Here is a 16925-nt window from a genome sequence, read left to right as displayed (position 1 = left end):
GGGAAGCAGGCGGGTATGTGTCCTGGTCGCTGCACTAGCGCCTCCTCTGGTTGGTCGGGTCGCCTATTCGGGGGGGGGGGGGATAGCGTGATCCTCCCACGTGCTACGTCCCCCTGGTGAAACTCCTCACTGTCAGGTGAAAAGAAGTGGCTGGTGACTCCACATGTATGGGAGGAGGCATGTGGTAGTCTGCAGCCCTCCCCAGATCAGCAGAGGGGGTGGAGCAGCGACCGGGATGGCTCGGAAGAGTGGGGTAATTGGCCAAGTACAATTAGGGAGAAAAAAAAGAAAGAAAAAAAGGGGGGGGGCAAAAGAAAAGAAAAGCTACAATGTCTACACATTTGCATAACGTCCTCCAGTGATGGAGGACATGTGATGGAAAAAGAAAAAATGGCCTGCTCGTTGTGATTTCAGTACGTGCTGTAGGGTCAGTGCAGGATGTAGTAACAGTACCGTAGGTCATCAACAGTGTTTTAGATGTGGCGTCAGTGGAGGTGACGTGAATGTACAAACCCCAATTCCAGTGAAGTTGGGACGTTGTGTAAAAGGTAAATAAAAACAGAATACAATGATGTGCAAATCCTTTTCCACCTATATTCGGTTGAATCCACTACAAAGACAAGATATTTAATGTTCAAACTGATAAACTTTATTGTTTTTTTGCAAATATTCACTCATTGTGAATGTGATGCCTGCAACACGTTCCAAAGAAGCTGGGACAGGGGCATGTTCACCACTATGTTACACCACCTTTCCTTTTAACAACACTCAACAAGCGTTTGGGAACTGAGGACACTAATTGTTGAAGCTTTGTAGGTGGAATTCTTCCCCATTCTTGCTGATGTACGACTTCAGTTGTTCAGCAGTCCGGGGTCTCCGTTGTTGTATTGTGCGCTTCATAATGCACCACACGTTCAATGGGGGACAGGTCTGGACTGCAGGCAGGCCAGTCCAGTACCCACACTCTTTTACTACGAAGCCCCGCTGGTGTAACACGTGCAGAATGTGGCTTGGCATTGTCTTGCTGAAATAAGCAGGGACGTCCCTGAAAAAGACGTCGCTTGGATGGCAGCATATGTTGCTCCAAGTACCTTTCAGCATTAATGGTGCCTTCACAGATGTGCAAGCTACCCATGATGCCATGGGCACTAACACACCCCCAAACCATCACAGATGCTGGCTTTTGGACTCTGGGCTGATAACAATCTGGACGGTCCTCTTCCTCTTTAGCCCGGAGGACACGACATCCATGATTTCCAAAAACAATGTGAGATGTGGACTCATCAGACCACAGCACACTTGTCCACTTTGCGTCAGTCCATCTCAGATGAGCTCGGGCCCAGAGAAGCCGGCGGTGTTTCTGGGTGGTGTTGATATCTGGCTTTGGCTTTGCATGGTCGAGTTTTAACTTGCACTTGTAGATGTAGCGACCAACTGTGTTAACTGACAATGGTTTCCAAAGTGTTCCTGAGCCCACGTGGTCATATCCTTTACAGAAGGATGTCGGTTTTTAATGCAGTGCCGCCTGAGGGGTCGAAGGTCATGGGCATTCAGTGTTGGTTTTCAGCCTTGCTGCTTACGTGCAGAGATTTCTCCGGATTCTCTGAATCTTGTGATGATATTATGGACTGGAGATGATGAAATCCCTAAATTCCTTGCAATTGTACGTTGAGAAACGTTGTTCTTAAACTGTTGGACTATTTGCTCACACAGTTGTTCACAAAGTGGTGACCCTCACCCCATCCTTGCTTGTGAACGGCTGAGCCTTTCGGGGATGCTCCTTTTATACCCAGTCATGACACTCACCTGTTTCCAGTTAACCTGTTCACCTGCGGAATGTTCCAAACAGGTGTTTTCTGAGCATTCCTCAACTTTCCCAGTCTTTTGTTGCCCCTGTCCCAGCTTCTTTGGAGCGTGTCGCAGGCATCACATTCAAAATGAGTGAATATTTGCCAAAAACAAAGTTTATCAGTTTGAACATTAAATATCTTGTCTTTGTTGTGTACTCAACTGAATATAGGTTGAAAAGGATTTGCAAATCATTGTCTTCTGTTTTTATTCACATTTTACACATCCCAGCTTAATTGGAATTGGGGTTTGTAAGACCAATCATGTAATACCAACATAATTAAGCCCTCCCACCAGTACGATCTGGCTGCATTGAGCACAGTTCTCAAACGTAGCCAAAAGCGTAACAACGAGAACCATTTGGAACCATTCCACGCCAAACCGTTTCGATCTTTTGATTTTTTATATACTTTATTGATCCCCGTAGGGAAATTATGCTCTGTATTTAACCCATCCTAGGTGTGTAGCTAGGAGCAGTGGGCAGCTGCAGCACCCGGGGACCAACTCCAGTTCGTCTCGCCATGCCTCGGTCAGGGGCACAGACAGGAGTATTAACCCTAATACGCATGTCTCTTTGACGGCGGGGGAAACCGGAGCACCTGGAGAAAACCCACCGCAGAGACGGGGAGAACATGCAAACTCTACACAGAGGACAACGTGGGATGACCCTCAAGGTTGGACAACCCCGGGATTCAAACCCAGGACCTTCTTGCTGTGAGGCGACAGCGCTAACCACTGCGCCACGTGTCACCAACACAGGAATGCCACTGCACCACCGCGCCACCAGACAGGAATGCCACTGATAGGAATGCCACTGGAATGTTTCCTTTCTGTGCTCAGAGCTGTTCAGCCTTGCTGTGGAAAAGCACCATTACATGGGAGTGTTGCAGCACCTGAGAGAGGAGGAAGTCTTGCAGCTCCTGTTCCTGGTGTGACAGGGTGATGACGCGCCCGTCTCTGTGCACAACTCTGATTTGCTCCACACTGATGTTCAGCTGCAGCTGGATGGACCTTAGTGCACAAACAGTTTGAGACAAGTTATGCATTTGCACACATTAACAAAAAGGCACAACAGAAACAAAAGGGGGGGGGGGAATAAAGATTGTTCCCCCCTTCTGTTTTATATCTTTTCAATCATTTTGACTTTTCAAGATGCTCTAGATGTTAGATGTTGCTTCGCTGCACTTTACTCACTTGCAGATCTGCTCATATCCCTGAGAGGTGATCAGGACCTTGACGCTGGATTCATACACATCGTTGATGTTTGACCAGTGGGCTTGAATCTGGGGGTCCTCAATGCGACTGGCCAGGCTGTCAATGGTGCGTGCAGTCCTAGAATTAACCAAACACACACACACACACACACACACACACACACACACACACACACACACACACACACACACACACACACACACACAAGCATTCTCAGTACTTTTAACCTTTGACCCCACAGAATCCAGGGTGAGAATGGGAGGCTCACATCAATGGGTGTACTTAGTGTTAAATTGGCTTTTCTGTAGTGTTCCTTCTCCAGTTCTATTCACTTTAATATGTTTCACTAACTGGCTATATTGTGCTTTACATTCTTTTACTATCCTATTACAGTTTTACTGGTCATCACTGGTATTAATTGGTACCAGTATGATATCCTTGCTGTGAAAGTTGTCAGTCAATCCCTAAAACAAAAACAAAAAAACAACAACAATGAAACCATGCACACAAACAAAAACTAGTTGAACTGAACCTGCTGCGTAGGAAGATGTGTTTGGCCTGTTTGATGATCTTCTCCAGGAGGCCTTCGCTCTGCTGCAGGCTGACGATGTCGGCCTTGTCGTAGGCCATAGGCCCCGCGAGACGAAGACGCTTGTGGCCGAAGGGAGCGGTGGCGGGGTGAGGCATAACCACAGAGCTCAGCTGCTGCTTATGGAACTAATGAAATGAAAGGAAACATTTTTTTAATTTTTTTTTTCAAATTTGGTGACCAAATCTATACTTGCGGCTTCATGGGTAACTGTCCTTCCTTTTTTTCCTCTTTGGGAAGACGGAAACTTCCAAACCAAGACCCCCAGCTCAGAGCGCATAGTTCTAAAAAGTCCTATTTTGTCCCCCTTGCAACTGTACACCATTTGCGGACAGCTACACAATGCCTTGGTGGATTTGAATGATTGCCAGCCTGACTGAGAAGTGAAGAACTGCACCTATGGCTCAGAAGGCAGGAGTTGCCTCAGAGGTGATCTGATGTCATAATTATAAGATGCGCGTATGTCTAGTCAATCAGACCGACCTGCTAAACAGGGCTCACTCTGTGTGTACATACTAAAAAAAAGGTTTGAAATTCAGCCAGCCATCCATTATCCAAACCGCTTATCCTGCTCTCAGGGTTGCGGGGATGCTGGAGCCTATCCCAGCAGTCATTGGGTGGCAGGCAGGGAGACATCCTGGACAGGCTGCCAAGCCATCACAGGACCGACACAGAAACACACCTAGGGACAATTTAGTATGGCCGAGTCACCTGACCTACATGTCTTTGGACTGTGGCAGGAAACCCACACAGACACAGGGAGAACATGCAAACTCCACACAGAGGACGACCCGGGACGACCCCCAAGGTTGGACTACCCCGGGGCTTGAACTCAGGACCTTCTTGCTGTGAGGCGACCGCGCTATCCACTGCGCCACCATGCCGCCCAGGTTTAAAATCAAGTTAAAAAAAAAATGAAAACACCATTGTTGAGTGCAGAATAACTCTTCTGGTGTCTGACCTCTCTCATTAGCTGGTGCAGGTTGTGCTCGAGAACGTAGAGATGGTCGTCTGGTTTGGATTTTTCCGGCGATGCCCTTTGGTTCTTCTTCTCTGCCGTTGAATGGCATAGGGAGATTGATAGCTGCAAGCCTAAAGGAACAGCAGAGGGATCAATTTTGCATCACTGGTTTTGTATTTACATGACTGCTGACAGGTCACAACAGACTCAACTTGCAATGAATGTAGGGACAAACAACTTTGTTTTTTTATGGTTTTACAGAATGCAGATACATAATACAGCTTCATCTAAAGTACGGCATTATCGTAGTCACATTATGTCATATAGCCATGGGGTGTGGTTTGTGTGTCAGCAGAGATGGAGACCCTGGAGTGGTTCTGTCGCATCAGCAACACACCAGCAGGAGGGTTGGGAATAGTCAAGAGCTGGTGGTGGTACATAAGTCATTAACAGGTGTGCATTTTCCCATAAAGTCAGACTGGGATGAGAGAAGCGTGGACGCAGCAGAGATGTGAGCGACGAGAGAGCTGAGGGGAAAGTCAACGGCAAAGACTGTCTGAATTGTAATTATAAAGTGATCAGGAATGAGGACTGTGATCCATGAAGGTGTTCGTCTCTGTGAGCAATAAAACCGGTTTGTTTAACTCATTCCCTAGTTTAATCAATCCAACAGCTGTCTGTTTAAATACCCATCTATTAAAATACCAGCCCGTGACCAGGGGAGGGTCAAACAGGGAAAACATACAAACAGGCTGACGACTAATGCATCACCAGCAGCTGTGACTGACTGCTATCCCGGCCACATGAGCAAAACAAATCAGGACAGCTAACATCTGTAACAAAATCTAGGGTGAGCTTTTTTAGTTGGACAACTAAACAACAAGCTCTGTATGTTAGGTATATAATCATGTGAGACACAACGAGCTACACAGAAAGGTCCAACCCCTAACCCCGATTATGATGCCTATTATAAACTATATCAGGACCACAGGCTAACATGTTCCATCTCTGAGTGCTTTAAGTATGTGCTTGTAGTGTGTCTGGGTATCGTAACGGTCTATTCTGTTGCCTACAAACACGGGATCGCCAGATCGAATCCCTGCGTTACCTCTGGCTTGCTCGGGCGTCCCTACAGACACAATTGGCCGTGTCTGTGGGTGGGAAGTCGGATGTGGGTATTTGTCCTGGTCGCTGCACTAGCGCCTCCTCTGGTCGGTCCAGGTGCCCCCCGGATCGGCAGAGAGGGGGTGGAGCAGTGACTGGGACGGCTCAAAAAGAGCAGGGTAATTGGCCAGATACACATTGGGGAAATCGGGGGGGGGGGGGGGTATGTGCTTGTGACAAATATGGTCTTAGGTCCATGACCACATTCCACAAGACCGATTCCCATGAGGAACATTGTTTTCCCATGCCTATGTGAAACCAGCCCCTCTGACCTGGAAAGGGCTGGGAGATGATCTGGTTCTTGACGACAATGTGAGGGATCTGAGACTTGATCTGGACCGCCTCCCTGGACAGCTGGGCAAAGATCTCCTTACACAGCAGAACGTTCTGGGCTGCCTCCAGTTTCACGTGCCACGGCTGGGTACCTGGGGGGAGATTAGTGACCACACATTTATTGGATATTCTCTACAGCAGCTGTTAAGCCTTACCGCCTCTTTCAGAATCAGAAACAACTTTATTGGCCAAGTGTGCCCACGCATATGAGGAATTTGACTACGGTACACAGCAGCTTCTAGTACTTCAAATACAAAAATATCTGCCTAGTTTACAAGATCATGCATGATTTAGCTCCTCCTCCTCATGGTTTAGTTATTCCTTTAGCTGTCCAGTCCTTAAAACTAGTATCTTGTTTCTTCGGTGTAAAATCTGAGTCATATGCACGCCATTTAAGAATTACAATATCTCCCTCTAGTTTTATATTCTTTTATAATAGTTTTCCATATTTTTAAGAGTCCATTTTACCCACGGGTTATCATAGTATTTATGTAACTTTGCAAATAGTTATCAGCCAAGATTGCCTGTGTGGCAATGGAAGGTATCCTCTCTTCAATGTTTTTCCATTGAGCATCACATGATGGGTTGCACCAGCATATCATAGCGCTCGTCTGTGCTGCAAAACATCTCGGGACGATCATCAAACTTTGTGAGTCCTGAGTTAACAAGCTCATGGCATGGTAAGTACCTAGCAACATCACTTATGTCGGTGTCTTTGTTGAGCAGTGGCTGTGGTATAGTCTTAATATATGAGGTTGTGAATGGTGGTGCTGGAGAGTTGTGATGAATCACTGGCGTTGGCCTCTGAGGCTGCTGTGTTGTATCATCATTATCAAGCGTTTTGCACGGAGCTCTAGTATTTCGAGCTGTAGAGTGATGCTGCCTCAACGGTGTTTCAGGTCTGAATACATGGATGATGGGCTCTAGAGGTGGTTGATATGGTTCAACCCCCTAAAGGAGTTGTTAAACCTAGCTGGGACTGACACAGGATGTAGTCCCGAGTACATTCAAAGACCTCTCTTACGTCTGAGTTCTTTCCTCCATGCTCACCTTCTACTGCTGCCTTCAGCACTTTTGTTTCAGCAATGGTTGCAGCTACCTCACTTTCATGCTTCAGAGCTGCTGGAGTCGATTCCATACAAGCCTCTGTCACTTTTAATTGAGCCTTTTCAATCATAACTTCAGATTCCTTCTAGAGGAATTCAGCCCTGGCTCGAGCGGCCTCCAGCTTGGCATGAGCTTTGGCAGCAGCTATGCTAGCTGATGAGCTTTTTGATCCATTTGTTGCAATGGAGGCGAAGGATCTTGTCTCCAATACTTGGCTTTGCTCCACTGCATCTTTAATCTCGAGTGTTTCCTCTGCCATCACGTAATGCTGAGGCTGTCCAGGTGTATGAAGCGTGATAATGAGTGAGGAATGCTTGAAGTGGAGCTTTCTTTCCTTGAATTGTTGTACCCGCTGTGAGGTTGCTTTTTTACTATTATGTCCCTAATGCGTGTTTCATCTACGCAAAAACTGACATAGCTAACAAACAGGATTCAGAGAAAAGTCGAACACGGGAGTGAAGTTAAGGTGTTTTACTGAGTCTTTGTTTCTCTTCTTTTCCCTTTTCCTTTTTTGTAAACCTGAAATAAATGCAGTGCCGCAGTGGTTAGCACGGTCGCCTCACAACAAGAAGGTCCTGGGTTCAAGCCCCTGGGTAGTCCAACCTTGGTGGGTTGTTCTGGGTCATCCTGTGTGTGGAGTTTGCATGTTCTGACATGTAAGTCAGGTGAATCGGCCATACTAAATTGTCCCTAGGTATGAATGTGTGTGTGTGTGTGTATAGACCCTGTGATGGCCCGGCGGCCTGTCCAGGGTGTCTCCCCACCTGCTGCCCAATGACTGCTGGGACAGGCTCCAGCATCCCCGCGACACAGAGCAGGATAAGCAGTTCGGAAAATGGATGGATAGATGGGCTATAGTTATATGACAGTAATTGGGTTTTATCTATTTTGATCTTGTATCCTGATAATTGACCATATTCTTCTAAAGCAGTTACACATCTGATTCTACAGATCAATCAATAGTCTTGTTCCAACCAAGCAGTTACACACCTGATTCTATTAGTCAACCAATAGTCTTTGCTAAGGACCTTGATTTGTAGACTCAGGTGTGTAACTCCTTGGTTGGAACAAAAACCTGCACCCACACCGGACCTTTCTGGACCATGTTGCCTATCCCTGCCATATACCATACCACAACTCCACAACCCATCATATCCATATACAGCGCTATTGTTGTGGTTCAGCCCCCTGCTCGGCCCTCTGGCACCACCATGAGGTCACGAAGCACATCTCCATTACCTGTCTGAAACGCCAGGCACGTCTGCACACACTCAGAGTGTCACGTAGACACAATCAACAACAACGCACCTGTCTACAACCTACAACCACCACACCTGCGAGTAATCAGCTCATCACCAAGCTACAAGACTCCAGCCAACCCATTGTGTCATGGCCAGAATGTGCCTAAGCGACAGTCGGTAACGTTGTCTAGCCTACCTAGTTCACTCGTGCCTTCTAGTCAAATTGTCAACCCATGTTTTCCTTCGTGTTTCCCTCGTGTCTTCTGGAGCCCTGGCCCTGTTTAATCCTGTTTCCCTGCCTCCTCAAGAACCTCTCGAGCTCTGCCCTCTCCCCCAGACCCCAAGCTCTCACTTGGAACTCCTGGATGTTGGATTTGGACCTCTAAAAGACCCACTCTCTCTCATGGATTATGGACCCAGGAAAACCACACTTGGACTTCTACGGACCCCTCTGCCTGTACGTACATTTTGTACATTGGACACGCCATTTACATACCGCACCACACGTAGAGTAAATACTTACACATAGCCTAGACACATAACCCGCTGGTCATCACACATAGTTTAGACACACATTCCACAAACAAGATGAACAATGCACAATACACTTTATTCTTGTGTTTTTCCTTGTTTAATTTTGTTAGTATAGCCGCCCTCCCGGTGGCTAAAGATTCCGCTGCCTCTGAACTGCTTCTTTTGGTTCTGCTCTGGCCATTGCCATAACAGCTATATACTCCCACTATATTAAACTCTTATGTACCAGAAATATACACTATATATATATATATTCACCTACCATCCACCACACCACTACATACTATATTATATACCTATGTTACAACCACAACAATAACAGCACTATCAGAGTTGCATCCCAATATCACAGTTACAGTCTATAATGTCATGAGCGCCGACACATACCGGCTTTGGTTTTGGGCTGCCTCCTGAAGAGGTTGACTGTTCCGAGGTCACCAATGTCGGGTGCTTGTTTCTGGATGGACACCTGTGTGACACCACATTTGTTAGGAGAATGTAATTACAAGTTCAAATAATAAAAGCTAAATTATACAAGTGTGTTATGTGTAAAGCTGTGTATCACTCTTTAAAAGTGATTTTCAGGGTCCACGGTGGTGTAGCGGTCTAAGCATCGGCTTTGTGTCGATGCAGTTGCCCACTGGGGACCAGGGTTTGCGCCCCGGTCTCGTCAGATCCGACTATGGCCGGACTCGATGAAGCAGCGATAATTGGCAACGCTGTCTTTGGGAGGGGGGCAGAGTTGGCTTGTGTTCATCACATGAATGTGTGTGTGTGTGGGGGAAAAAGCAGTGGTTCGGCCTCGACTCGCCTTGTCACAAAAGTGGGGAGACGTCTCCTTTGAGACTGCTGGCCGGAGAGATGCAGTTGGTGAACGCATGCAGTACGAGGGTGGATGTTTGAACTAAAATAGGGATCGATTGGCCACTAAATTGGGAGAAACTCAGGAAGAAACATTAAATGTAAAGATCGGTCTCAAGACTTTTTACTTTGTGGTGAGTCCAACACTTTACAAGATTAAATGCCCTTCACTTGCTTTCATGTAAAAGCTATTAAAATGTATAAGCTAGTCATTATTTCCTCTTTACATTCCCCACTTCACATTTAATGACAAAGCCTCCAGATATGTGTTAATTTACGGGTTTTACACCCATATAACACACTCTTTTATGTTGTGCCAAGAAACACAGTAAAGGAAGCATTCACACACACTTGTAATTTGTGATATTGGGCTATACAAATAAAATTGACTTAACACAAGGAAGTTTAGCTGGTGATAATCAGGAAGCCAAAACCCCCCACAAATATTAACAAACAGTAAAGAACAACCAAAAATAATATTCTACCATTTTATTTCCTTGACTCGACCATATTTCGTGTGAAATCCATTTCACACATCACGGGGGAAGATATTTATCTGCATGTCTAACGCTCTCTTACCTTAATATAAGCAGACCCCTCCAGATCACTGGGGATCAAGACGTCCAAGGGGCAGTAGTCCTCTGGGATCTTTTTGTCCAGATCGATGTCTGTGTTCTTGATCACCTCAAAGGTGCCTTGGTGAGGAAACAGAGATCCTGCATCGAGAAAGAACCAAATTGTTAACAACGGTGATAGTCATGACTAGGGGTTGACCGATATCGATTATTGGTAAGTTATGGCGGCCGAGAACCGATATTTGGGGCTGATATTCAGTTGCAGTAAATGTAAAATGTTGTGCCAAAATTTACACCAACACAGGGCTGCCTTTAAATGAACATGTGTTTGACTGAATTTTGTGCAAAACAGAAAATATTTGAAAAAAAGTGCATGATGTTCAAGATACTAGATAACAACCTGAGTGGAATTCTTTTTTTAATTAAAAATAAATAACTCCCAAAACATGAAAATGGAATGAATTAAGCAGCGTGGACAGCAGGAAGTAAACTTTGATCAAACTGAATAATTATAATATTAAAATAACTCCACATAGTTGGTTAAGTGCTCCTAGCAGGCTTTGGCTGAACTGAGTGGAAAAATGTACATTAGCGTCATCGTGTCCCCTTTGTCTTGTCTTTAAAGGGATAGTTGGGTTTTTTTTAAGTGGGGTTACATGAGGTACTTATCAATACTCAGTGTATTATCTGCAGTAGACGGGAGTGTGTGCGCTCCCAGTTTGGAGATTCAGCAGGAGTAGCCGGCACAGAAGTAGAGGAATGGGACACAGACAAAACCCTCCCATGTGTTTTTTTGTTTTTTTCATGATTCAGTTATTTACGAAATTGGAGCGCTCAGTGACAGCCCGACCAGTTTACCAAAGAGTTGGCCTTTGCTCTCTCCCTTTAGGAAAGTTTATGACAGTTTTTAAACACAACTGTCAATAATGTATTTTGAAGGAACGATGTTGCCAATGCTGAGAAGGTTTAAAGACTTTTGCAAAATTTAGAAATCCCTTGAAAACTGTTCAGGTGAGTTCCAGGTTTATAAAGGTCGTAGCTTTATTTTGAAGTTTACTTTCATAACCTTGCTCCTGTGCAGTGAAATTTGATTGGAGTGTCTAATACATTTTACTCCTGATAATGCTGTAGTTATGCTTTTGAACACACAACGTGACCATTCTACAAGTTTCTCCTCTTCATGTGATTGTTTCAAAACCTTTTTTCTGTATGTATGGAGATAATAAACATTTTCAATATGTGATTTAAAAAAAAAAATCAGCTTGGCCAATAAAAATATACCAATAATGATAATATGAAAAATGACATCTAAGCCGATAATCGACCAGACCGATAATCGGTCAATCCCGTCATGACTATAATAATTTCGTAACACTGTCTTGTATAAATTCACCATTTTAGTCTATCTGTTTTTGTAAATATGTAATGACCACTTTTAAACATATACTCTATGCTTTGGTTAACGCGTCATAGTAGTTCCTACGTAAATAGGTAAAGAACTTCTGTTGCTTTTTTTTATATATATATATATATATATATATATTTATATATATATATATAAAATCCAGTGAATCAAGTAAATTCTTTGAGACAGTACAAGCCTGTTTCATACCATAAGCAATCATCAGCTGTCAATAAAGCATGAAACAGGTTTGTAGTGTCTCAAAGAATTTACCTGACTCACTGGATTATTTTGCTTATTTGTTGAGCACTTTCCCTACCATTGAGTGTTTCTTTTAACAAAGTTATTTATATATATATATATATACACACACACACACTTTGACATGATCTGATATTTGCAATAATTTCAAACACAGAATTTCTGATTTCAAATACATAGAATTTCCAATTAAAGAACCCTGAAAACAAAACAGGCTGGGTATGACCAAGGCCTTGACCTCTGAACTCTGTACTATTGTCATATTGGCTTGTTATATTTGGCACGCACAAAATTAATCACAGAAAGTTGATTCAGTTTATCTGGATACGTTTACTGAGAGAAACGTTTCGTCATCATCTAAGTGACCTCTTCAGTCTCAGCTGATTGCAGGTGTCCTCCACCCTTATAAACAACACAGTGGCGTAACGACCAAAAATGATCGGTTTCATATGCAAATTGCCGTGACCATTAACTAGAGTTTCAGTGGCCATGTGTACTATTCACAGAGGATTTGGGAATGTTTGCAATCACAGCATTGTAAAATGGTGACACGTACTCTTAGCAAGGATGGTTGTTCCCTCTTCACATAGATGGACTCTTTGACCCCCCCCCCCTTCAAACCAGCGTTCCTCCCTATCAAGGATGTGCGCATCCTCATCCTTGAAAGAGTGGCCACTGGCCTGTAGATGGTGTAGACTGTGGAGTCCTGACCTGACGTGTTAGCTCTCCTGTGTTGTGCCATCCTCTTGGCCAGCATCTGTTTAGTTTCCCCAATGTACAAGTGATGAAACGTTTCTCCCAATAAACGTTGTGTCTAGATGAACTGATTTAATGTTCTGTGATTTTCTTAGCCAGATTATTGAGCATGCATAGAGACATTGCAAAATTAATGTTTCTTTTACCGATTCACTTACTATTAGTCTGTTTCTCCAAATTCTCAAACAGACCCAAATACACATTGAGAGAGACACAGTCATACACACACAGACAAATAGGCACTCATAAAACATAAGACACACAATTGTTTACACATCATCATGTTCATGTCCTATACTATTATATAAAGATCCCTGTGGTGACTTAATGAGGGAAGTTAATTAAAAGCACACACACACTGCACATAAACCCAAAGCTGCTCTCACCTGCACTCCTGTAACTGAGGTCTCCCAGGATCTTGTCCCCGACTTTGCGTAGTTTCCACTGCGAGCGGAGTCTGAGCAGCTCTGAGTTGAAGTCCCTCTGCCGCCGGTTCTCTTGGTTCTCCGCTACCGACTTGCTGAGTTTCTCTGCGCCCTTCAGCAGCAGCTGGGCTGCTGTGGCCAAAGATTTCTTCTTACTGATCAGCTGGAACACCTGGGGGGTCTAGAGAGAGGACACACAAATATGGCTGAACTTTAAGCAACCATGCGTAACTGTGTGTGTTTGTGTACAAAACAATGTTTTGCGATTTTTGTTGGACAAAACAAAAGCCCTTAGTATACCGGAATATAAACTAATATATAAGAAAACTTTTTTGACAACACACTATTTTTTTAGAGGTTGACAACGAACGCATTGAAATACTTTTGGGGGAAAATGTGAAGCAAATTCTTCAAATTAGCTTATTAATTAGCAAAGTAAATATTCATTATGTGCAACGTAATGTTAAGGTTAGCACTCTGCATAGTAGACTGTTATTTGGGAGTTAAAAAAAAGAAAAGAAAATATCCTGTAAGGACATCAGATACACAGGTTTTTGCTATAGCATACACCGATCAGCCAAAACATTAAAACCACCTGCCTAATACTGAGTAGGCCCCCCTCTTGCCACCAAAACAGCTCTGACCCATCAAGGGATGGACTTCACATGACCTCTGAAGGTGTCCTCTGGTATCTGGCACCAAGACGTTGGCAGCAGATCCTGTAAGTCCTGTAAATTCTGAGGTGGGGATGGGATGGAAATGTGTTGCAGAGTGGATCGGACTTGTTTTTCCAGTACATCCCACAGATGCTCCACCAGATTGAGATCTGTAGAATTTGGAGGCCTAGGCAACACCTCAAACTCTTTGTCATGTTCCACAAACCATTCCTGAATAATCTTTGCAGTGTGGCTGGGTGCATTATCCTGCTGAAAGAGGCCACTGCCATCAGGGAATACCATTGGCATGAAGGGGTGTACGTGGTTTGCAACGATGTTTAGGTAGGTGGCACATGTTAAAGTAACATCCACATGAATGCCAGGACCCAAGTTTTTCCAGCACAACACTGCCCAGAGCATCACACTGCCTCCGCCGGCTTGCCTTCCTCCCACGGTGCATCCTGGTGCCCTCTCTTCCTCAGGTAAACGATGCCCACGCACCCAGCTGTCCACATGATGTAAAAGAAAATGTGATTAATAAGGACAGGCCACCTTCTCCTATTGCTCCATGGTCCGGTTCTGACGCTCAGGTGCTCATTGTAGACACTTTCAGCGGTGGACAGGGGTCATCATGGGCACTCTGACCAGTATGCAGCTACACAGCTCCATACGCAGCAAGCTGCGACACACTGTGTTCTGACACCTGTCTATCATAGCCAGCATTAACTTTGTCAGCAATTTGAGCTACAGCAGATCTTCTGTGGGATTGAACAAGACAAGCTAGCCTTCCCTCCCCACACTATAACCCTTGGACGCCCATGACCCTGTTGCCGGTTCACCAGTTGTTCTTCCTTGGATCACTTTCAGTAGGTACTGACTACTGCATACCAGATACCAGGAACACCCCACAAGACTTGCTGTTTTGCAGATGCTCTGACCCAGTTGCCCAATTTGGCCTTAGTCAAAGTCGCCTTCCCATTTTTTCCTGCTTCCAACACAACTTCAAGAATTGACTGTTCTTTTGCTGCCTAATATATCCCACTCCTTGACAAGTGACATTGTAAAGTGATAATCAATGCAATTCACTTACCTGTCAGTGGTTTTAATGCTATGGCTGATCGGTGTATGTCAGCAAATCTTAAAACAGTTTCCACCACTCTCAAGAAATGGCAACTAGAATTTGCGCTCTTGTGATTTAGAAGGTGATACAATTTACTTTTTCCAAGTGCAGCATTTGTGCAGCCCTAGGCCCTTTATACCTTTCCAGCTGTGGGGTCCTGAGACACTGGGTCTAATGCCATGTACTTCTTTTCCTTCACCACACTGAGAACGTCGTAGAGCACACACATCTCTGTCAGGGCACTGCGGAGGTTGTTACGCACTGAGTCCCACGGCCAAAGAGATGGCTGGAACTTCACTGTGCCTATTGACAGGAATAGCTAATTAAATTAATCAACACAGAGAAGCTGATCTTCATCTAATAACCTAGGAGTTATCAAATATCAATCATCTTTTTTTAAGATACGTTTATGGCTTCTTTGCTTTTATTGAACAGGACAGTGAAGAGAGACAGGAAACAGTAACGGAGGACATGCAGCAGGTCCATGGCCAGAATCAATCAGTTCAGACCTCAGCCCACATGGTATGTATGTACTTTAACTTGGCTGAGCCATGAAGACACCCCAAATCCTTATAAATAACCATGCATTCTTGGTCTGGTTCACAGAACCGTTAAAAGGAGGCTGAATTTTGTGTCTACTTCCACCACACTGATTATTGCCATTAGTGTTTGAACAGAATCGATGGCCTTTAGAAGAATAAATCTGCATGGGGGCAAATGATGTTATGCCACGATTATCAACCGTTGTCAAGTTACCTCTCAGTAAGCTAAATTTAATTGGGCAGCCTGTGCTACAAAGAAGTGCAGCAGACGGAGCCATCTTCTGATTCAAAATCAGCAGTACCGGCTGTCGAAATGTTGGCTTTAAACATATATTTCACCCCGGCTAAACATTTTACCCCACCAGCAGGACTTAAGAGACCTGGGGGATCATCATGAGCACACCTTTAAAGATGCATGGTTGATTGAAACCAGGTTTTAAAAAAAAAACAGCCTTATAATTTATTCCTAGTAGCCGCCTGTGGTAAACTTATACGACCGAATCTCGGTAACAGAAGGTCACGCAGAACTGAGGTCACACATATGGTGCCAAGTGTATGGAGAGTTTAATTAGAACATGCAGGTGGATTCAATGATATGTTCACGTAAACCTGGTGATGGGGCTCTACTTATCCCTCTGAATGAATCAATACCAGCTCTACTTCCAGACTATATCCCACCTTCCTCCTCCTCTGGCTCCTGCTTGCCCCACTCGCGGTCCCTGGGCTCGCCTTCGGCCCCATCCTCCTCCGAGTCAGAACCCTGACCGAAGTCGATCCTCTGGGCCAGCTTGGAGAGATTCTGGGACATGGACAGAGGGGGGACATACGTCTCCGTCCCATCCAAGGCGACCTCCTGGACCTGCTTCTCGCAGGACGACTCGATGCTGACCCGCACCGCTGGTCCACCCGACATGATGCTGCTGCTGAAAATAGAAACGCAGGGGCAATCAGAGCCCTTATCTGAACTGCCACATAATCAGCAAACATTCACAGACGCGTTTAGACAAGGTGCCGATGAGCATCCTAGTGTCTGGCATATACTACCAAGCAGGCTTGCTAGCTAACCTGGCATATACTACCAAGCAGGCTTGCTAGCTAACCTGGCATATACTACCAAGCAGGCTTGCTAGCTAACCTTAGCACCTTCTCCAGGTCACAATAAAGCAACACGTTAATTGCACGGTGACAAGTAATTCGTCATCTGCAGGGTTCTTACTTTGCTGTTTGAACGTGTTCACTTGACAAAACTATAACCAGCAAACTTATTGTCAGGACAACCAAATCTGCGGAACGTTTATAGTTTCTCGACGCGGACGGCGTCTTCTTCTTTGTGTA

At 44.8% G+C, this 16925-nt stretch overlaps 1 protein-coding gene across 1 annotated transcript in view; it reads right to left on the bottom strand.

Annotated features, from left to right (window-relative positions):
* The window catches only part of med17 (mediator complex subunit 17), a 20423-nt gene extending 3498 nt beyond the window's left edge, over nt 1-16925 (bottom strand). The window contains exons 1-11 of the mRNA XM_056283665.1: nt 16807-16925; nt 16269-16513; nt 15188-15351; nt 13234-13453; nt 10433-10569; nt 9380-9461; nt 6050-6202; nt 4614-4744; nt 3596-3780; nt 3043-3180; nt 2742-2859 (exon numbers count right to left, since the gene is read on the bottom strand). Of these exons, the coding sequence (XP_056139640.1) occupies nt 2742-2859; nt 3043-3180; nt 3596-3780; nt 4614-4744; nt 6050-6202; nt 9380-9461; nt 10433-10569; nt 13234-13453; nt 15188-15351; nt 16269-16503 (1563 nt within the window). The 5' untranslated portion in view covers nt 16504-16513; nt 16807-16925. The remainder of the gene's footprint in view (nt 1-2741; nt 2860-3042; nt 3181-3595; nt 3781-4613; nt 4745-6049; nt 6203-9379; nt 9462-10432; nt 10570-13233; nt 13454-15187; nt 15352-16268; nt 16514-16806) is intronic.

The sequence above is a fragment of the Lampris incognitus genome, chromosome 7, assembly GCF_029633865.1.
Source record: "Lampris incognitus isolate fLamInc1 chromosome 7, fLamInc1.hap2, whole genome shotgun sequence".
NCBI lineage: Eukaryota > Metazoa > Chordata > Actinopteri > Lampriformes > Lampridae > Lampris > Lampris incognitus.
The sequence above is the reverse complement of the archived record's forward strand: the minus strand, read 5'-3'. Positions and strand labels throughout refer to the sequence as shown.